The sequence below is a fragment of the Tasmannia lanceolata genome, unplaced genomic scaffold (assembly GCF_043159265.1).
Source record: "Tasmannia lanceolata isolate RefF3 unplaced genomic scaffold, GAP_Taslan_0.1 ptg000012l, whole genome shotgun sequence".
Classification (NCBI taxonomy): domain Eukaryota; kingdom Viridiplantae; phylum Streptophyta; class Magnoliopsida; order Canellales; family Winteraceae; genus Tasmannia; species Tasmannia lanceolata.
This window is the reverse complement of record NW_027518689.1, coordinates 34457416-34479533: the sequence shown is the minus strand read 5'-3', so window position 1 is coordinate 34479533 and position 22118 is coordinate 34457416. Positions and strand designations below refer to the sequence as shown.

The 22118-nt window shown below is 38.8% G+C and overlaps 1 protein-coding gene across 12 annotated transcripts; it reads right to left on the bottom strand.

Moving 5' to 3' along the window:
• Positions 1-1173: 1173 nt before the first annotated feature.
• Positions 1174-19597, bottom strand: LOC143887943 (protein FAR-RED IMPAIRED RESPONSE 1-like). 12 transcript variants are annotated; one of them, XR_013254448.1, is made up of 9 exons: positions 19144-19594; positions 18102-18182; positions 17274-17348; positions 14709-16988; positions 14363-14431; positions 14110-14201; positions 4160-4280; positions 2490-2593; positions 1174-1726 (listed from the first exon to the last, which is right to left on the bottom strand). XR_013254448.1 is itself a non-coding variant. In XM_077392192.1 (8 exons), exons 3-7 carry the CDS (start codon positions 17295-17297, stop codon positions 14133-14135), a joined length of 2355 nt encoding a protein of 784 aa, XP_077248307.1. In that variant the 5' UTR covers positions 17298-17348; positions 18102-18182; positions 19144-19597; the 3' UTR covers positions 3895-4295; positions 14110-14132. The 12 variants fall into 12 exon arrangements, 7 of the variants coding, with proteins under 7 accessions (XP_077248307.1, XP_077248304.1, XP_077248305.1 ...); XR_013254445.1 differs by having other exon boundaries at positions 4160-4295; positions 19144-19593; XR_013254446.1 differs by having other exon boundaries at positions 2490-2548; positions 4160-4295; positions 19144-19593.
• Between the last annotated feature and the right edge of the window lie 2521 nt (positions 19598-22118).

Sequence of the window (22118 nt, the reverse complement as noted above, 5' to 3'; positions counted from 1 at the left end):
TAAAATAAATTAAAACAAAAAATTGGCTACTTATATTGGCACTAACATGTTTTATTATTTGCACGCACAAATCCACCTTTTCTTTTCCTTTTGATGATAGCTTTTAAGGATGGGCGGTGATTTTTCCGCCCTCCCCCCTAACCTCACTCAAAGATTATGCGCCCCCTTTTAAGGTGATCTTTTCCTTTTTATGACAGCTTTCAGGGAAGGGCAGTGATTTTTCTGCCCTCCCCCGCCACCCCCACCCTGCCACCCTCAACAAAACAATAATGCGCCCCCTTGTTAATGTGATTTGACGCCAAAAGCATTAGTCTGTCCAAAATTCCGTTGGGGGGGGGGGGGGGGGGGGGTAGCACATAATCCTATAGTAGGTTCAGAAAAAGGGAAATGATTTCAGCACAACTATGTTTTGATACAGCTGCTCATGTTTCTTGTCTTTTAGTATCTAATTGTCACTTAAGTGCTTTTGGGAACCATAAAATCCCTTTTACAGCTCTTTAAATACTAAAAGACAAGAAACATGAGCGTCTTGTATCAAAACATAGTTGTGTTGAAATCATTTCCCGCGAAAAAAACATCTCCCTAAAAATAAGAGGCCAAGTCTATTGCCTGATTCCGGTAATCCAAACACACCTTTTGGATTTCCAGAATCAGGAATCAGAATTGGCTTTGCATTTCTGATTCAACCAATTCGGGCAATTGGTTTGTATTATTCAAAAGGAATGAAGAGTGGACTTAATCCCGGGTATACATAAGCCCAAGTCAGAAATATATGGGGATGGAGAAAATCAGGCCTTACATTCCATCAGAGCCTATGGATGAGGTTTCTTGTACATCAGCGTCGTTAGATCCAAAACATATGCGGTTTTTCTGGACCCCATCAGACAAACCTCGTAAAAGTGTGGATGAAAATACGACTAATTTCTCTGGTAGCTGATTCTGTACATACTGTTATGAATTCATCCATGCTGGAGTCATGTCTAGATGAACTGCAATTAGGAGATAGAGCTGGGGAGGAGAAAATGGCAATGCAAATGGGGGAATTGACAAAAGGCTTTGCTATTGAGAGCATTACACAGAGCCTCTGAAAGTATTGTGCCTTCTAGAGCTTATGTGGAACCTTTTTTTCAGCTTCAATAGCAAAGGATGATGTTGTGTAAGAACTTCAAAGTGCACTCGCAGACAAATCAAGCTAGTTCAATGAAACTGAAAACAAACTCAAAACTACTACAAGGTGGTAGAATCAGAATCACAACTGATTCACTCGATGAATTCCAGTTCTTACCTAAATACTATAATTGGAATTGTCATTCTGTTTACAGAGGAATTACAATAGGAATGAAATGTGATGCTGATTCTGATTCCCGACTCTGACAATCCAAATGCACCCTGAAACTAAATGATCCAAAATCGCTTTACCACGAGATGCAAATGGCTATGGTAAATATCAAGTATGAGGAATCGAACTTATTCTTCTTTTAGTTTTGGGGACTAGGAAAATTCCTTCACTAACAGTACGCATGAGTGTTCAACTGTTTGTTTGTGTCCGAAACAGAGCAATAGCCTTGACTGCCATAGATGATCGTGTGAGACTTGCAAGCTTACAAGTGATGAGGGCCACTTGAGATCAACCTTCAAGGAGTTTTATACTGGAGAACTTTTCTTTAGAGGCCTCATATTGGGTGATATTTTTTCCAGCATTTGGTGAAGATGATGACAAGTTGAGCTGAAGATCGGACAAACTCAACAATAAGTTTACCATTGACAACTAACTTATGAATAAATTGATAATCAACATCAATATGGTTAGTACAAGCATAGAGAAGTAGGTCGGCCCTCCTATGTATTGCAGTTCTCAGAGTGTAGTAAGAGAGGAAAGTGAACAGGCATTCGTAGATCTTTAAGATGATATGAAAGCCCAGACCATCTCAGCTGTGACGTTGATCAGCTTATATTGAATTTTGGCACTTAACTGGGACACTGTTGATCGTTTCTTTGACCTCCTAAGAGTTAAGGTTTGGACCTAAAGTGCAAAACCTAGTGGTGGAGCAGTAAGTAGTGTTAAGAAGAGACATAATCTTAACCTAGTGGACACAGGGCCCAACCCACATCCGAATAGGAAGTCAGAAGAAATATAACTTGATCTAAGTTGAAGTCCAGAACCCAACTTAGCCATTGGATTGACAAGTTTGACCATGAAAGAGATATTGTAGAGCTCCAACAATGCTGTGATAAGTCAGATGGATTAGAGAGAGGAATCATGTAAGGACATCTTTTTATCCATATGCAATAAAAGTAGGGTAAGGTTTGAATTTAAACGTGCTGGCGTGACACAGGAGATTTAAAATATACATGTCTTCGAGTGTGAAGCTGAAAGATGAGTGAACAGTATCAATGCCACGAAAGAAATGAAGGTCCCCTAATTTAGTCATAGCAAACTCCATTCCAAGTCGAGATATAAAGAAAGAGAGTTAAGGTAGAACTCTTACCGTTTAGGAAGAGTGAAACATGAGCTAGAGCCATCAACCAAGCTATGATAAAATCCAACCTGAATGAAGAAATGGCTAAACCATTGAAAACAGGCCTGAGGTGCCTGAAGCAAGATATAGGCGGCATACGTGAGAGGGGTTAGCAGAATCAACAAACTCATGTGCTGTTACAGGTATACTTCCATGTGAAGAACACGATGAAGGAAAAATTTCTTGACGTCTCATTGACAAATAAGCCAATGCTGAGAGATAGGCATCAAGAGAACTGCGAACACTCATTAGTATAACAACTGGGTTGAATGTGAATGATAGACCGAAACGCAAGTAACAACATTCATTCCATGGCATCCAGATATAGGGCTGGCAACGGGGCGGCGCGGGGGCGGGGCCGAATGTTGCATCCCCCGTCCCCTTCCCCTCTGCAGGAATTTTTCTCGTCCCCGTCCCCTCCCCACTGCGGGGAGGGCGGGGAATCCCCACCCCCTCCCCGTGGGGAATATCTAATCCCCATCCCCTCCCCACCCCGCACCCTACGGGGACAAAATCCCCTCCTCATCCCTGCCCTGAAATTGATGTTGGCACTCCCATGTTTTGATATTTTCGGCTATCTCATGTTGTCTTTTAATTTTTGAACAGTTGCTAAATGTTAATACTAATATACGAAGAAAAGACAAGCTGTATTTGTGCACTTATCAAAATATGGTAGTGCTAATATCACTAGCCTATAAGAAATATATTCCTAGTTCTCACAAAAAATAGTAAAACACTTGAAAATAATAAAATAAATTAATGATTGGATATTGAACGGGACGGAGGCAAATCTATCCCCGTCCCCGCTGCAGGGAATTTTTTTAAATCCCCGTCCCTTGTCCCCGCTCAAATCGGGGAATCCCCACCCCGCATGTGTGTGTTGTGGGTGGGGGGAGGATCGCTGTTTGCTTTGGACTTAGAGAATCGATTTCAAGTCCAAAAGGACCAAAACTGATTATTGGACTCAACACAATCGTGAGCCCAGAAATCAGTTTTGGACTCAAAATCCAAAACAAACAGTTCCTAAATGCAATTTTGAGTCTACTAAGGCCCTGTTTGTTTTAGATTTTAAAAATCGATTTTGAGTCCAAAACTGACTGTGGGTCTCAAAATTGAACACAATTTGGAATCCAATAATAAGCTTTGGACTCAAAATTGATTTAAAAAATCTAACACAAACAGGGCCTAAACAATTTTGGCCTCCAAATCTATTCTCAAATCCAAAATTATCTAGCCTAAAAAACCCAATAAGACAAGTAGCATATGGTCCCTTAATCAGCATAGATGGCAATACTTGAATCAATTGAAAGATATGAAAAACATCCAGACGTTATATTAAACAAGGAATCACACCATAAAAAATCATCAGGTGGAATTTATTTGAACAAAATTGATTAAAAGATGATCATCTTAAGGATTAAAAACAAAGATAGAAAGGGGGGAAAAATTCATCTCCGTCATTCAACCCAAGTCAACAGAGGCACAAAATATGAATTTCAAAACTTATCCACCTCACAAATTTGGGAGCATTGATGTCTTTCTCACATTAAATAAAAACTAAACAGTTTAAAAAGATCAGTTGTAGCTAGCAACTAATTCTGCCCATCAGCGAATATGATACATAAGATTTGGAAGCTTACATGAGCCACTGCACAAAGAGAAATCCACAAAGTCACTATTGGTCTCGAGAATGAACCTTGCATCCCTCTTTCAACATCACATTTTGCTTATTGTCACAGATAACCTTGCTCATCCATGTCCCTGGAAAGAGGGAACCTGAATTTAGAGTAAAAACCAAAATCCAGATTAAGCAAATTATTTGCTGTTGAAAATCTCAAAGAAGAAATAAACATGAACTATTCTTGAATAATAAACTGGATTTAGAGGGCTACACTTTAGGGAACCCGATCCCAGCTGGTGTGGGCGATTTTTTCAGAGACAGCACGGGTACAACCGTATGGAAGTTTTTTGGACCCAATGGCATCGCGAACTCTAACGAGGTGTTAGCATGGGCTTTATTAACTGGATTACAGATATATATTTCACATTTTGATGGTCATTTGGTGGTGGAAGGCAATTCTCAGAATGTAATTGTGCAGTATGCAAAGAAATTATGAGCAATGATGCTTGGGAAGGATCGCCAATGAACTAGCAAACTTATTCAGGGAAACAGGATTCGTTTTTACTCGTACATTAAAGCAGGCCAGTGATATAACTGATTTATTGGCCAATATGGTTGTTCATAGAGTATCATTACAGGAGGGGCAATCTCTGCCCCCAAACAAAGGAACTCAAGTAAAATCTAACTAATGTCTGATTTGAAACATATTCTATATAATGAAATTGATTGTCAAATGTTCCGAGGAGAAACAGCACGAAAAAAATTCTCTCAGAAAGTATTTGCTCGTTTTAGACTACACATAATCATCAAAAGTTTCAAGGAGGAGAAAAGGAATGAGTAACATGTTTGCTCGGTGCTCTCCCACATATATAGGTACTTGAAGCCCTTCATAAAAGCATCTCAAAAGACCTAAACATAACTGTATACTTTTAAAAGGATATAAGATCAATTACAATAGAGAATTAACTATAAATCAAGAGGAATAATTTAGAAACGTGTTGCTATGTACAAGCTATAGTTTTTTTTTGGAAGAAAGAATGTGGTTTAAGAGAGCGTGGGGAAGAAAGGGGGATTGGGATTGGAGATCCTGAGGATCGCAATAGAGCTCAAACCTGCATGGAATAAAAGATCCAAGTCGTAAGCCTTTAAATGAGGATCTTATCATTCATTGGAAGTACAGAGAGTAGTTTCTTTCACTGCTTTGGTGCGAGTCATTTATATATCTTTATATAATCCTTACATGTCCTACACGGCTACACCAATCAAAATTTCAGAACTATCGCTCATGCACTCAGAACAAAATTTCCAACATCACTTGAATGTTAAAGTATTCAAATTGGGTCAGTTTCAGAACAGAATAAACACCTGCATGAGGGATCTAGGTAAACCCATCACCAGTTGCAGTTCAGATGAGATTTGACATAATCAAGGGCCAATTTCAGAACAGAAAACTACTTAAATGAAAACTTACCAGTATAATATTGAACTATGCAATCACCAAGGAATCATGGGTGTAAATGGTGGGCCCCACCCCATAAAAACATGAGGTGTAAAACGGTGGCCCCATCCCATCAATAAGATGAAGTAACATGAGGTGTAAAATGTTGGGGCCCACCCTAATGTAAAATCAGTGCTGAATTTCTAGAGGAAAAGGTTTTCCAATAAAAAAATTTCTTGCAAAGAAAACAAAATAAAAAAATCAAAGAGGGTGGAATGGACAAAAAAACAGTAAAAATATCATTTCCATGTATACACGCACATATGTTCCTCAAACATTTTGATATGATCAAATACAATTAGTCCATTAAGACTTGTCCCCCTCCATTTTTCATATATTCTCTTCTAAAACCCTAGACTCTTTTATTTCTTTCACTCAAAAGCCCCAAATAAAATCTTCTCCATTAAGAAACCCTAGATCTCATCACCATTTGCAAAACCTTGACCTATTTCTCTCCATTCAGGGCGGCCCAGTGCACGAGGCTCCCACCATTGTGGGGTCTAGGGAGGGCTAGATGTACGCAGCCTTACCCCTGCTTCGCAGAGAGGCTGTTTCTGTGACTTGAACCCGTGATCACCAGGTCACAATGGAGCAACCTTACCGTTGCGCCAAGGCTTGCCCTCTATTTCTCTCCATTCACAAATTCTAAAATCCACATTACCTCATTTGAAAACCCTACAGTGGGCCCTAGATCCCCTTTCCTCTCCACTCGAAAACAACAACAACAAGAGATCAATTTGATGAGCTCTATCTGGACAGGAATTCTTCTAGCGGTCACAAAAGGGTCCCCTAGTGAACCTAGACATTTGTTCAATTTGTTGATCACGACAGTCTATCCTAGGTTAAGACCCTGAAATTTTCGATTATATTTTCTACCCATAGTGGTCCTACATCAATTTGGTGTGAGTGCTTTGGTTTGGGATGTCTTTGTGTGGCAGTAGGGTTTTCATGGGAGGATTAATCGAAGCCCAAAATGATGCACTTCTATTGAAGATGGCAAATCAATTGGATAACCTAGAAAATCATCTAGGATCTGCGACGAGGTAAGATGCAGTCCATAATGGTGGAGGTTCGTGCAGAGGAGTTGAATATGTGAGAGATGGGTTGAACTGGATGAGCCAATATGCACTTGAGAGCATAGAGGAGAGACAAAGTGTACCCTATCTCTACGTTCGATAATTAACCTTATTTGGAGAGGGTGTATTTCAACACTAGTAGAGAAACATATGGAATGTTGCAAACACAATTATCTAACGGAGGGTGCTCCAAAGTGTGTCAAGGCACAAATGTGATGTCTAAGTTTGTGCATGTGTGCCAGCTCAGCAGAGATCAAATGTCTAAGTTTGAGCTTTATTTCTTTGCCGGAAACGAACAAGATGTCATGACACATAGTATATTGTTAAGTGAACTTAACAAGAGATCAAATGTGGCCAATGCTCTTCCAACACTCTGACCCTACTGAAGATAATATTGAGCTTTATTTCTTTGCCGGAAATGAGCAAGATGCCATGAACTCATGAAGTATAGTATATTGTTAAGTGAACTTAACAGTATGGCATGGCATTGAAAGCAGTCATCAGGAAGATCGAACCCTTGATGTATTCCTCACTGTTGCTGCCCTAAGAATATCAAGAATTCAATGCACGATGCTACTTATGGGGTCTATTCCAAGAGCCCAAAACTACAGTGAAGTCGAATCCGACCTTTCACACAACATGGTCTACTTCTTCTAAGCGAGGGAGACATGATGGGATATCAAGAACAAGAGGAAAGCAAAGCTCGAGAAGTGGCCACCCACACCACAATTTAGACTGGGTTGACTTTAGTCAAACAGTCATGAGTGACTTCTTGCATCACTTTGAGTTGCCACATCATCTTGGGTCCACATGGAGGAGATTTTTTTTATTTAGTTAGTTTTTAATTTAACTGGAGAGTCCCTATTAGGAAAGTTTTATTTGTTTCTATATTGGGATTATTTCTTTTAGGAGGTTGCTTAATTCTGACTGGCTTTTTAGATGAATTGTTTACTTCAGACTCTTAGTAGAGTAATTTAGAAGTTTGTTTGTATGGGATTCTTTTTAGCAAGTTATTTAGGAGTTTCTTAGGGAAGTCACGGACCATCTCTATATATTATAAGGCCTAGGGCCATCGACTTCATGTTCGCATAAATAAATAAACAGTTATTTATTTTTTATTTTTTTGCACCTCCATGATAACAAGGAAGTGATGTCTGTTTCCGAGGTGTGAGGCCTTGATTTCCTTCGGTGAGGTGTGACACTATAGGTCATGTTGGTGTGGTGCAAAAATAGTAATAGGTCCTCAATGTAAACAAAATAACAAGTAAAATGAGCAAAACTAACAACTAAAATGAGAAGATCCAAGGTCGGATCACATCATTGATCCAATTTATCAGCGGCATTTAGATCTGTTTCTAGTTAGTTGCTTCATTTTTGCTTCAAATCCTGAATTCTTTCTTTCATGCATAACCATTCCCTTAGATCTTTAGTTTTGTATCCTCATAATCATCTAGGACAGTCATTTATTTTGCCCCGTCTAAGACCTATTTGGCATCCTTTTCAAACCCTACAATCAGCTAAAAACCTGATTTTTTCTCTTTATTATGAAATATCCACACTTCCCATCCATGCAGTCTTTAAGTTTTACTTTCTCTCTTTAGATCCGGATAGTTAGATTTGTTCTTCCATTCCAGGGTACAAAATGAGTGATAATTCTACAAACTTGACTTTGATAAAAGAAATTGACAACTGAAAAGTGATAGCTTTACATCGCTAAAGAATCAGTAATTGTTTCCCTTATTAATAGGGGAGGGGGGTTGTTCCCTTCTCTGTCTTTTCCATCCAGTGCCCGCCCTTATCGTCACAATTGTCAGAAAATCTTCGTCTTCGATCTCTCTTCGCAACGCGACTGACAGATAAGTCGACGTTAATAGCAGGTCTAATTCCGTGATAAAAGAGCTCTGTTTCCGAACAGATTTCTGTAAACACTTACTCGAAATCTCACTTATCAGATTCCATTGTGGAAGAATCGCCCACCATTTTTTCTGAGGAATTGGCCATGATATATCCGATCCATGGATAATATCATGAAAAATGGATACAAATTTTTGACTGCTACTTAGATTATCCCAATCCAATAAATTATCTTATTAATCTCAATCAGTCCACTTTGAACCATAGTTTCTTAAACCTTATTAAAACTGAACCTAGTCATTTTCTCAATTTATTGTCCATGGCCAGTTATCCCCTAAGTTCAGATCCTAAAATTTTCAATTAGAGTTTCCTCCCATAGCAGTCCTACACCACGTATACATCTTATCCAGCCTGGACAACCAAGCTTCTACACCAGCTACACAGTCTATCTCTCTTTCGATTTGGCACCAGCACCTCAGTCATAACAACTTTAGTATTCTCAATATCTTTTATAGCCAGTATATCTCTAGCACCAGTAATAATCTATGGTTTAGCCGACACTTAGAATTTATTGCCGACAAACGTGTAGTTTCGTGTCGGACACGACACCCATGTCCACACGTGTCGACACTCCTTTAGACACTTTTAAATGTAACGATAGAATTATCAGTAACTTTATATGTATTTATGTGTATGAGTGTGACACTATTTCTAGATTTTTAGGGGTTGTGATGGGGACATCAACAATGGGCGTGGATTCAAGGTTTACAAGCGCAGACGTGGACGAGACTGATGGCGGAGACTCTAGCATGGCCACAGACATGGACATCTTTTTTTTATTATTTACTTTCTATTTTCGTCATTTTATTTGTAGCTTACTTTTTAGGCATAATCTCATCCGTTTGACGTGTTATTAGTATTATCAGATAGGTTTTTCAATTACCTATCTAATGAGCCCAAGATCACGTGATTTGGATGTGTTTTGAATAAGTTATGAGTGTTTTTAGGAAGTGGTATAGGTCTATTACGGGATTACTATTTTGGTAAGTTTTTAACTTTATTTAGTTTACTTTGAATTAGATGAATGTTTGAGATTAGTTGCTTAGGTTTTAAGTTATCTTCTAGGGGTCTCTTTTCTTATAAATACATCTTATGAAAGCAATGTAAGGGACTTTTTGAATATTGAATAGAATTGATGTTTTGCTTGAAGCCAGAAATTTGGGCTTTTTTCTTCTCTTCTTCTTGTGGTTTGGAACCATCTTCTCTCATCTCCTCTCACCTATTATTCTCTTTTATTTCTTCAATCAAATCAGCACAAATAAGGTTAGTAAAATAGATTTTTTGTTTTCTTTGTTTTTGAACTCTAAAACTAGAAAAACCCAAAATCCATAGATCTCTCTTGTTCTTCAAGATCTTGTTTTGAGATTTTGAGGGACTGTTTTAGTGATTAAACCTCACTAAAACTCACAAGAATCTCAACTTTCAAACCTTGTTGAACCCTATTGCAAGTTCTTACCCTTTTCAATCCCGGAAACCCTTTTTAAGGATCCATAGCCTAAACATACCATTAAACCTTAGAATTACCTTTCTTTTACCTACTTGACCCAGTTTCTACTCTTGGACATTTTTTTTTGTTTTTCTTCATTGATTATTATTAATTTCTCGTGCTTTTGTTACATCTAATTGATAGGTCTTACATTATCTTTTAGTTCTTTTAATTGGTTGCATGTGTAGGCCTAGTTTCGGACTAATCCTTCTATTATCAATTCATCTTACGAATCCTTATCGCTTTGATTGATTTGTATAAGGTTTAGTTCATGCTTAATTACAATCTTTACAATTATTTATGCTATTTAAGTCTCATTATTGCTGCTGCCCATAGATCAATTAGGTGTTAACTCAGTCCTAGATTGTTAAATGTTCTTTTAGTTTTCCGTGTAAGCCCTAAACAATCCTAAAGTCTTAATCCCATTAGGAGTGTAGGATTTTCCTAAATTAGGTATTGTCCTACATCAAGTTGCCATGTCAGAAACCTCGTATCCGTGTCGAAACTAGGCAAATGAATCCATGTCTACAAATAATGATTATATGTACTTTCTATTTTAGCCGTGTCCCCGTTAATAAATTTTGGGAGTTTGCGGTATCTGACACTCTGTGTCTATGTCGACACGTGACACTCATGTCCATGTCCATAGTTCATAGGTAATAATGCTCTGAAAGCTTGTGTTTGCTCTAGTTGACGGCTTCGAAAGCACAGACAACCACCATTTATTTATATTAATAAAAATACTTCATCTTATTATTCAGAATCAATTAATTCCGATGATTGTGGTTGTGTCCCTATTCCTTCTTTCTATGGATATCGCTGATATGTTATCTTTGTTGATGATTTCACTAGACTCACAAAAAAAAATTCTTTAAAATAAAACTAATGTATTTAGAATATTTTGCATATTCTCTGCATTCATCCAACAACATCCTGACACTCGCATTGTAAGTTTTAGGGAGTGGTGGTGATGAGCAATGTACATCACACAAATTTCACTTGTAATTATCTTAAAAAGGCATAAGTAACAGTTCTCTTGTCCAAAGACACTAGTAAAATGGGGTTGCAAAACACCAGCACACCAATCTAGTCTCTCCTTGTGCTTTTACAATGGTTGCCAAAACATTGATCGACCAAAGCATTTCACACATTTGCGCACATCATCAATCACAAATTCACATTCCATCACCGATCCTTAATTATGGATCGCTATTTCAACTAGATTTGACATCTTGCGCATATCATCAATCACCTTCCATCACTGATCCTTGATTATGGATGGCCATTTCAACTAGCTTTTGGCATCCCCCCAAATTACTTTGATTTGCATCCCTTTGGATGTACATGTTACATGCATATTCCATCCAAAATGCATAGGAAGACTTCTCCCAAGACTATCACATGTATAATGGTAGGATACATCAATGATCGCAAAAGATGCATGTCCTTTTTTTTGAAGGGCTTTCATCTGTTCCTGTACCAATCTTGAACCCTACACCTCATGGCAAGAGTACTTACTGCCTCTACCACTAGAGCATGTAGGAGATTGGTAGAAAATATGCATGTCTTATTCAATACAATCTAGAAAAAAATTAATTTTTAGGCGCATAATTTTTTATGAACCCTCTCTTATGATCTACCAGCCTACCTTAGATTACGAGGGCAAAGTCATTCACTCAACAACCTGATCTTCACACCTGCCACTAGCTTTGCAACCAGAATTACATTCCTCGAGCAATCCTCAATACATTATGTCACAACCCATGATGGAGCCCATTAGCAGCCCACCACAGCTAAAAGTGCTCAGCAGTAGCAGAAGCTTGCTGATGGTAATGATACTAACTTTGAAGCTTTGCCTAAAGACTAGGGGTGCAACTCGGGCCAGGTTGGAACGGGTTGGCCTGAACCCTAACCCAACGCAAGATAGCATTCCCTCAACCCTAACCCAACCCGAGCCTTGGGTTGAGGATGGTCAACCCTAACCCAACCCGCCTCTAAATCTCTCAACCCTAACGCAACCCATCTAAACCCGAAATTGGGTCGGGTTGGGTTCAGGTTCACCTAGGGCCAAAGAGAAGATATACAACCACCCAAAGAAAATCAAGACAAAATTAGAGGATGGAGGTCGGGTTCGGGTCAGGTCAGTTGCCAAGGCCTCAACCCTAACAACATGAAATTAAATTGGGTTGGCTTTTCCCAACTCTAACCCAACCCAACCCAACCCAAGCCAAAATCGGGTTGAGCCCGACCCAAGTTGCACGCCTACTAAAGACAGAAAACTCATGCAGCTATACACTAAAATTTATGTATCCAGAAATACAAAGGAACAGTAATCTCATCAAATATTAACAAATGAAATCTAGAAAATTAATGAACAATTTGCCTTTATGAAGCAAAATCAAATTATAGATGGATGGAAATGTCCACTGCCTACAAATACAACACTTCGAAGATAGTGCCCAGACCACCAAACATAAATGTCATTTACAGTAAATGAGTACACAGGGTAAAGTACAACTAGGATGCAGCCGTCGAGAGGTACAAAGATCGTCTTGTAGCAAAAGATTAGCTTTGTACAGCACGTTCTTAACTATGATAAGACATTCAGTCCAATTGTCAAAGCTGACACAGTAAAGATCATATCAAACATTTATGAATGACCTCTTCATCAAATGGATGTGAAAAATATCTTTTTTGCATGGGACTCTGAAAGAAGAGTTCATGGAACAACAAGGATTCCACACAACAACTGATAAAGAGTATGTCTACAAACTAAATAGGGCTATCTATGGACTGAAGCACGCACATAGAGCATGGTTTGAGTGTTTCTACAAGGCCATGGACATGGGGTACAAAGATGGGCATCTGACAATTCTTTATCTACAAAGAAAACAAAAGCTGCTACTGCCCTAGTTTTACTTTATACAGATGACACTATCATCACTAGTGGATATTAAAACAAAAAAGGGCGCCATTGCGGGGTCTGGGGAGGGCTAGATGTACGCAGCCTTACCCCTGCTTTGCAGAGAGGTTGTTTCCGTGACTCGAACCCGTGACCACCAGGTCACAATGGAGCAACCTTACCGTTGCGCCAAGGCTCGCCCTCTCCACTAGTGGAGATAACTTTGACATGAAGGATCTTGGACCTCTCACCTTTTCTATAGGGATAGAAGTGAAAAGAACACCACATGGAATGTTCCTAACTCAGCAAAATATGCCCTTGATTTCATTGGTGAGCTCAAGATGACTAACAAAAATCCCATTAGCACTCCAGAAATTTAAAAAGAGATTAAGAGGAGATGAAAACCAGCAGACAGCAAATCTCTTGCAGTACAGAAAAAAGGATTATATATGGAGAAAGACATAGACTTGAGAGTTGAGACAGTTAGAAAAATCAAATGACCACTACACTTGTGAGCACATTACAGGGATTTCTTTGACTAAGAACAGCAAATTAGGATGATGGAAAGTCAAGAAGAAGCACTCCAGTTTTACGGAGGAGAAGTAAATTACTGCACAACATCAACAACTGGTCTTAGTATTTTTGAGAAACAGACTGTTGAAAGGGAAATTTCACATCTCATAGATTACAAAGCTTCATAAGTTCCAGTCAGTACATTTTCAATGACATTCCTAGCCTCTTACTTAGAGTAGAAGCCACGTGAAGGGGAAGGCAACAACTTTGCCAAATGCCACACATGTTAGAAGTCACCGCAAGTTCTGCTGAACTGCTATTTTCCCAACTGCTGCATATCACAACCATGCCTAAATGAACACCTTTAATGTGCCTAATTGATTGATCTAGGGAAGAAATATTTTTTCACTAAGATGTAGGCCCCATGATTCACAAATCGTTCTTTCTTGCCCTTCTGACATACTAAAACACAAGCAAAGCAACAGTTTCTATGGGAAACTTATAACAGTAGAATGTTACAACCAATTCGCTACATCCAACTGGAAACTAAGGTAGAAAACAGGAAAAGGCATATGCATACCAAAGTAGTACATTTTTCATTGGCTATTGGTAAGGCTCTCTTGCATGCCACATTGAATAGTCAGGATCCATTACACCCATGTCCAACTGTCCCTGCAACAAATATGAAAACCTAGTCTAAGAAATGGAGGTAGTAAAATTAGTTCGTACAATGACCAAAACGAGATTATCCCATACTCGTCTTCTATTTAAGCTTTCAAAAGAAAAGGAACAAAAAAAAAAAAAGACCGAGTTAGGATGAGGGTGTTTCAGACCATTTGTTGTAAGCTCCCTTGTGTGCCATACTGATTGGCAATACTTGCTACTCCTGAATCTAATTGTGCCTGTAACAAATATGACATACTGAATGAACACTTCTTCTTCTTTTTTGAAAATTTAATGAGCACATTTTATTATAACAGTTAATAAATACAATTATTAGGGGAGATGATATTTTCACTCCCCCTGCATTACGCATACACTCCCCTTATAACTTGATTTGACGTGAAAAGTGGGCAACTTTAACGCTTTTTGACGTCAAATCACGTTATAAGGGGGGTGCATGCATAATGCAGGGGGTGAAAATATCATCGCCCTTTATTAGAAAGAAGTGTGTCAGACCATTGGAGTATGACCAACCACCTTGCAGGTAGAGACATTGTGACCAGTTTTCTTGCAATGACTGCATGTATATTTCTTTGTTTTGGTTGCACTCTTCTCGAATCCAGATTTCATTCCTTTATCGTGCCCTTTTGTCCTCACCGGCCGAGCATCAAGCACAACTGATATGTCAGCCATACTATCTGCTTGACTTCCTTCACTGGTTTTATTACTAGCCAACATTCGATGTTGTAAAAGTCTCTTAACTGAGTTGTTCTCAATTACAACTTTTTCTAGTGCTTCTTTTAGTGCATGCAATGCAACACTATAGTTCTCGTCAGATAACGACCCTTCCTCCACAAATTTAACAGCCCGTTGACACAAGTCGTTGAAACGTTGGATCATAGATTCGCGACAATCACCTTGTATTTCACTGGAACCTTGATCCAACACACGCCTGTTCTTTGCATCTTTTGTCCACCGTTTCAAAATGTAATGAGATGGGATCTCATATAAACCTGAGGCTACAAGGACTACCATTGCATGTCTACAAAGAAATCCTCTACACTCAAACAAATGGCAACTACAAGAAGCTTTTGTTTCAAAGCCATTCCACACAACAATGTAGTCTTTTTTCTCTTCCAAATCCCTCACTGTGTAAGTTCTAGTTGCCCCTTCTTCCTGGATATTTATTGTATGACAGGCAGTAATTCCTGAAGCCTCAACTTGGAATTTCATGAATATATTTCTTGTATAGATAGATGCCATTTGTGCTTCAAAAGGTGATGGAGTCTTCATTGATGGCCTTAGTTGCAACATGTTGAAATCTGCCTGGGCTTCCTTTTCAGACAAATTCTGCAAAGCTGTCTCGTATTGTTCTAAGAATTCTTTCAAAGTGGTATTCGAACTCACATATGCATCAAAAAAGGAGTCTATGCTTTCGTTTCTCTGGGATATAGACATTCCTGCAAAAAAAGCATCCTTCAAGTATGCAAGAACCCATTGTTGACGATCTTCGTACAAAGTTTGAAGCCATTCATCTCTTGTAAGGTCAAAGTTTTCTATCAATTTCCTCCATCTTTTTTCAAACTCATCAACCGTTGTAGAGTCATATATGCATTTATTGAATTTCTTCAAAAACTTCTCATCGGGTTTACATAGATGTCCCAATTTTTCATGGATCTTTTTTTGGATATGCCATAGGCAAAAACGATGACGAACGTTTGGGAACACCTCCAAAATTGCTTCTTTTATGGCCTTATCTTGGTCAGTAATTATCGCCAATGGGGCCCGTCCAGACATTGCTCTAAGCCATGTCTTGAACACCCAGATGAATGATGATGTTGTCTGATCTGTAATCAATGCACATCCAAGCAACAAAGGCTGCCCATGATGATTCACTCCCATGAATGTAGCAAGTGGGATACGATACTTTTTTGCCAAATATGATGTGTCAATAGTGACTACATCACCAAAATAAGTATAAGCCATCCTAGACTTGGAATCAGCCCAAAAAACATTTCTCAAATGTTGTTCTTCATCTAGTTCCAATGCGTAAAAGAAGGTAGGATTCAAAAGCTGCATATCCATAAAATGCTCATGAATGGCTTCCACATCTCCAGCTGCAAGTAACTTTCCTTGTTCTTCATCACTATTATTTCCAGTGTCCTTTTCTGTCAATTTTGTATTTCTACTTCCATCAGGTTGTTTGCCTAAGATGGAGCAAATCTTACTTTGTTGATACCGTGAAGTCCTCCAACTGTGTGAACGAAAGGCACGCTTTGGATCGAGTTCATGGTTATGTTCCTTGATAAGATCAACTATAACCCATTTACCAAAGGCCATCCTTTTCACCTTCATGATCGCCTTGCAGCCTATCCTTGTGGCGGGCCGCGGTTTACTTGTTTCAGCAGACTTTTTAAAACCATGTCGTGTACATGCATATTCTCCAGCAATTAATGCTCGATCTGTCCTTGAACGACGGGTGGATTTTTTACTGATGCCGAAGCCCAGGCGCCTGGCATATTCGTTATAGAATAAATACGCTGCCGCCTCAGATTCAAATTTCATACCAACAAATGGCTCTAAATCTGCATCTCCTTCGTTTGCAATGGACTCTCTAATTGGAGATTTCTCTTTCACTTGGTCCCCACCTGCGTCGGGTTCAACATCAAAATTAGCATCTCCTTCAGTTGCAGTGGATTCCCTAATGGGGGAATTCTCTTTCAATTGGTCCCCACCTACACAGGGTTCGCCTTCTGTACCGTGGGTTCTTTCCATATCAACTGCTATGATAGGACGCTGCATAATACATTTCCGTGTTAGTTTTTGCACATATTCAACAATTAAGTTAGCAACACTTGCAATTAGGGTTGCAACTCGGGTCAGGCGGGTCGGGTTTTTAGAACCCTACCCTACCCAAGAAATTATCTCAGGTCGGGTCGGGTTTAGTTTTCTTTGGAATGGGAGGAAGATTAAAACTATGTAAACTAAGCATGCCACTTGCTAACAGGTTGCTCGTATAAGACACATGCTGTGACAATACTCCTATTTGCATATAAACATTTTTCTACATTACATACTTACAGGCAGTATTTTACGCATTGGCATCGTGGGTTTGCAAAGGGGGCTGTATTAGATGCCTTGTATTTGCATCTGATGCTGAAAATCATATCAATATGTAAGTGAAACAAAATTACACATGCAGAAATTTATGAAATAAGAGGGCCGATAGCAGATTCAAATGAAAGAAAGATCTCATGCCTGTGCTGAATCTAATAACTTTCACTGATTTTCCAGTGTCTAGCTTATTGTGTTGAAATATAAATGATTAACGGCAACTCTAACAGCTTGGGGCTGTTTGGATACATAGATTTTATAATCCAGGTTTTAGTTTGAAAACGGTGTAAAATTCTAGATTTTGCAAACCATCATCCTGTATTTTAAGTAAGAAATTCAGGTTTTAGAAATCTCTCCCTCTGGAAACAAGGGACGATCTCCTACTCTCTCACTAGATGGAAAGAAGGGCGAGAAATATGGAAACGATGGACCATCTCCTTTTCTCGTCTCCCATCTAGGATTTTGAGGAAATTCAGGATTCTAAAATCTGCGTATCCAAATGGCCCCCCTTAAGCTTTTGGAGTAATTGGTTGTTTCACATGTTATCAGAGCTATTGACTCGCGGCCTGGGTTCAAAACCCAACCACCCCATGATATTAAAAATCCGCATGTAAAGCCAACCCAAAAGAGGGCCCCCACATGAGCCACGTGTACAGCCAATCCAAAAAAAAGAGGGGACACACGTGAGGGAGAGTGTTGGAAATAAAAATGATTAAATAACACAAACTGTAACAGCTTAAGCTTTTGGAGTAATTGGTTGTTTCACATATTCCAGCAGCACAAAATACAACAAACCTGAGAAACATATAATGCTAACTAGTTGTTTTTTGCAGTAATTTCATAGGATTACATAGCCATCCTCTAATGTTTCACCATCTGCAGCGAAAAAATATATAATTGAAATAGAAACAATTAAAAAGAATAAAACAGGAAAATCTAAATTAACTTAAACGGGTATGATAAACAAAATAGCATTTCTCCCATGACATAGAACTTTATATTTCTAAATACAATAAAAAAAAATAGAGACCTAGAACTGCCACCACTTGTTTTGGTCACTTCCACCCCTTCTCTTTACTTTCTTTCGTTGTCTCAAACAGTTTATTCATAATTTTAACAGACTGAGAGTGGAAATGACCAAAAGGCAAGATGCAGTACGCATTCCCCAAAATCTTATTTGCTGAGACACTATTATAGTCAACTCAAGCTCATCTCCACAACAGTACTTTTCTTGCTCAGAAAAATCGGCCTTTTTGAAAATTCTCGATCGAGATCGAGAGAGAAACCAAAAAAAAAAAGGGAAAAGACATACAGAAAAGTTAGAGAATAGAAGAATGATATGGTTCAACGGCCATTGCGAATACCAAAATAAAATGAACAGATCGTTCATCAGGAAAATGCAAAAGGAAATAGAAAAAGTTGAAAACCCTAGCTCGACCGAAGAAAGCTATGGCTCTATCAAAAACCCTGAGGAAAAGAAGAAAGGCATAGAGAATGCCTAAAAAAGAGCAGATCTTTGATCAGGAAATGGGAAAAGGCAATAGAAAAGAAGAAAACCCTAGATCGACCGGCTATTTGGATCTGAAATTTCAGAAATGATAAAATCGAAGCGAATTAATGAAATCTTACAAGAAAATGGACAGACTTGTTCGGATTCACTACCGGAAAAGATGAAAAGATGAAAGGAGTACCTAAAAAGAACAGATCTTTCATCAGGCAAAGGGAAAAGAAGAAGAAAAAACCCTAGCTTGACGAATGAGCGAATCTATAGATGAAATCTTAGAATAAAATGGACAGATTTGGTCTGATTCTCTACCGGAGAAGATGAAAACCCTACCGGAAAAGATCAAAACTCTAGCCGTCTCAAAACGTCTCCTTTCGCCAAGTTTCCGTCAAATCCCCGTCGTTTTTCTTCCTCGGCTCCGGCTCTGCTTCTCTCTCGGCCTGAATCTCGAGATCCGATTGATACACGCGGATGCAAAGGACACTCGCGCGTGTGACAAAAGTAAAAAACTCTTCTTCTTCTTCCTTTTTTCTTCTACTGTCGCTTCTCTGTGGGCTGAAATTTTGAGAGCTTTCTGATTTGCGTGGCTGCAAAAGCCACTCGCGCGTGTAAAGAAAAAATTAGGGTAGCTCGTGACGTGTTTTTTTTCTTCTCGGTTTTAGATATGTGATCCAAACCGTTCATTTGATGGGCTCACCTGATTGTTCACTATCCAAAAGTTAAATTTCCAATCATTGTAATCTATCCGTTGAATCTTAGATGGTTTTGATCAATACTTCTTAGCCACCCATTTTCTAGTTCTCAACAATCTTGGGGTTTAGCGGCACGGACTGCTTGGGGAGACTTTAAATGTGTGCACTCATGAAATGTCAATACTCGTTGCGGAGGCTTTAAGGCCCTGTTTGTTTTAGATTATGGCAAGTGATTGTGGAGTCCCAACTCCAGTTGTCATAATCTAAAACAAGCCGTTTGGATGTGTGGATTTTAGAATCTTCTCAAAATTGTGGATGGAAGATGAGAGAAGGAGACCATCCATCGTTTTCTGATTTCTCGCCCTTCTTTACGGCGAGAGGGTAGGAGATCGCTCTGGTTTCCAGGTTTTAGAAATCTTAGGATGGAGGGAGAGATTTCTTACTTAAACCCTTCATCTGCGACCTACATCCACTGTAAAATCCAAAATTTTTCACTACTTTCAAACTGAAACTTGGATTCTGAAACCCACGTATCTAAATAGTGGGGAAATGTGTGCACTGTCAACTTACAATGACTAAATGGGAACTATTTAGAGTCACGTGACAATGAATAGTCATTAACAAGTACACAACTTTGAAGCCCTAGAGGTATAATATTTGTGTGATGGATAAGTAGGACCTACTAGGACACTCTGATGGACAGTCCGATTTGAAATGGGTCGTGTCTGAGACATAGAAAGTAGGATGCCAAGAACAATACAATCTGATCCAACCGATAAGAGAATCGCGACTAAGACATAGGTGGATCCAATTTGAAATGGGTCCATTGACAGCCCTAATTATTGATGGGCTACACATAATCGTTCTCGCGTCTCAAAATCATTATCCATTGTTTTGGGTTTTGTCTTGTTATCCACATCACATGGGCTTCTCCCTTTTAAGTCCTACTAACTAGGATTGAGCCAAGTTTAGGTTTGGGAAAAGACCCAAATATAACTTTCTCAAGTTCCTTATTTTGTATGTGCTACTGGCTTTACAGACTGCCATTTAGGCTCTGTTCACTTGTTTTCCTGGGAAAGGAAAAGAAAAGGTTTCCCGAGAATCAGACGTGGCAAAAGGAAAAGGAATCTTGCGAAACTGTGCAGGAAAAGGTTTCCCACGCCTATTCACTTGTGCAGGAAATCTCGGGAAACTGTGCAGGAAATGGTTTCCCGCACCTGTTCACTTGCCAATTAAACATTGGTGGGAAATACAAACATAAAAAATCATTTTAAACATAAACATAAACATAAACATTGGCAGATACCCTGGATTGGTGTGTCTTTTACATGTTTGTAAGGGGTGGAGATAGATTGAAGTAATACATGTGGGAGATGAGTCGTCCCCATCCCAACAAAAGTGAGGATAGTAAAACATGGGTAACTACAACTGATCAATGAGAGGGTTAAATGGTCATTAAATAGAGGTACATATCCCTTGTTATACCATACAGACAAATTCCTGAATAGAGGTACATATCTTAAAATTCCTGACCCTTTTTGGTACAGATAAATTAATTGGAAAATGGTTTCAGTAATAAGTTTTTCATTCACAACATTACAGTAATGTGAACAAATTGGGCTTTATGCCATTAAAAAAAATTAGGCTTTATGCTAAATCACCTTAAAAAATTGGGCTTTATGCCATTCAAAAAAATTGTTGTACAAGTTTTCAGAGAATCAGTGTTTACTTCACAAATTACAGTATCGATTGAGGAGGGTTTTATCAAATCCTCCTTCACAAAGCAAATTACAGTGTCGATTTGTTGGGTTTCTAACCTTCTTCACAGAGCCAATCGAAATCAAAACCTCCATCTACCATGAAAATTATCTGTGATAGTAGAATAGAAGCTAAAGCAAAAAAAAAGCTGAAATCTCCATCGTCTTCTTCCTCTTCTATATTTTTTGGCTTCTCTTCTGCCATCTTTGCTACATTACAATGCAGAATAAACTGAGATCATAGATTTTTTTGGGCTTCCATTCTGCCATCTTTGCTAAGAATAAGGCAAAAGACAATAACACTAAAAAGATGAAATCAAACCCATGATCCTGTTCTTCCAGCCATGAAGCCCATTTCTAAACCCTAACCATTATCTTCTTCTTTTAGCCAAGAAACCCATATCTAAACCCCAACCATTATCTTCTTTTTCCAGCCAAGAAACCCATTTCTAAACCCACCATTGTCTTCTTCTTCCACCCAAAAAACCCCAAGAACCCTAACTCATATTAATTAAGAAAAAAGAAGAAACCCATACTTGATATTTTGAGGAGGAAACCCACGCTGGTCGAGGAAGAAGACGCACGAGTTTTTTTTCTCGAGGAGGAAGCAACCCACGCTGGTCGATGAGGAAAAAACCCACGTTGAAACGAGCCGGGAAGAGTCCCTCTTGCCCGTTATTTTTTTTTTCTCTCACCTTTTTGTTTCACAACACACGAGTTTCTTTTCCTGGGAAACCAAATCGATTTGGTTTCCCACTCTTATGGGAAAAGAGAGATATCCACTTCATTATTTGCCATTTATTTCATTTTCCACCTAGACTATGTTATTTTCCTAGGAAACAAGTGAACACCCTCATTT

Coding starts and splice junctions, on each gene's coding strand:
- LOC143887943 (XM_077392189.1), bottom strand. CDS start 17,297: ATGCCAATGCGTAAAATACTGCCT. Junction 14,432..14,708: donor TGGTTGGTCATACTCCAATG/GTCTGACACACT, acceptor TATTTGTTACAG/GCACAATTAGATTCAGGAGT. Junction 14,202..14,362: donor AAGGGAGCTTACAACAAATG/GTCTGAAACACC, acceptor TATTTGTTGCAG/GGACAGTTGGACATGGGTGT.